Source organism: Phaethon lepturus, unplaced genomic scaffold (assembly GCF_000687285.1).
Source record: "Phaethon lepturus isolate BGI_N335 unplaced genomic scaffold, ASM68728v1 scaffold36249, whole genome shotgun sequence".
NCBI classification, from domain to species: domain Eukaryota; kingdom Metazoa; phylum Chordata; class Aves; order Phaethontiformes; family Phaethontidae; genus Phaethon; species Phaethon lepturus.
This window is the reverse complement of record NW_010566193.1, coordinates 652-1,016: the sequence shown is the minus strand read 5'-3', so window position 1 is coordinate 1,016 and position 365 is coordinate 652. Positions and strand designations below refer to the sequence as shown.

Below are 365 nucleotides of genomic sequence, written 5' to 3'. Positions count from 1 at the left end.
CAACTCCTGTCACCCTGCCACCGTGCCCTGGGGAGCCGGTGGGCATGCAGGACCAGCGCTTACCTCGCCATGACCAAGTGCTTCTGGGTGCGAACCCGCAGGTCCTCGTTCTCCTGCTGCAGGGTCTTCACCTTCTCTTCCAGCAGAAGGTTCCTCTCCGCCTGGAAGAGGGGTACAAGGGTGAGAAGGAAGCTGGAAAGCTCCTCCAACCCCCCGCCACCCCAAAAGCTGGCTTGGTGGGAGCGCGGTGGCACTGCACCCACATCCCCTCCCTGCTCTGAGAGAGGAACCAGGCTCCATCCACCTCTGCTTCAGCTGCAATTTCTGGACAGGATTCAGGTGAGGAGAAGAGATGGAAAGAGGAA

General features: G+C 60.5%; 1 protein-coding gene across 1 annotated transcript in view; it reads right to left on the bottom strand.

Annotated features, from left to right (window-relative positions):
• Positions 1–365, bottom strand: part of CCDC69 (coiled-coil domain containing 69) — a gene marked incomplete at its 5' end in the record, with an annotated part of 1,298 nt that overhangs the window by 305 nt on the left and 628 nt on the right. Inside the window, one exon of the mRNA XM_010295409.1 lies at positions 63–190. Coding sequence (XP_010293711.1) covers positions 63–190 — 128 coding nt within the window. The remainder of the gene's footprint in view (positions 1–62; positions 191–365) is intronic.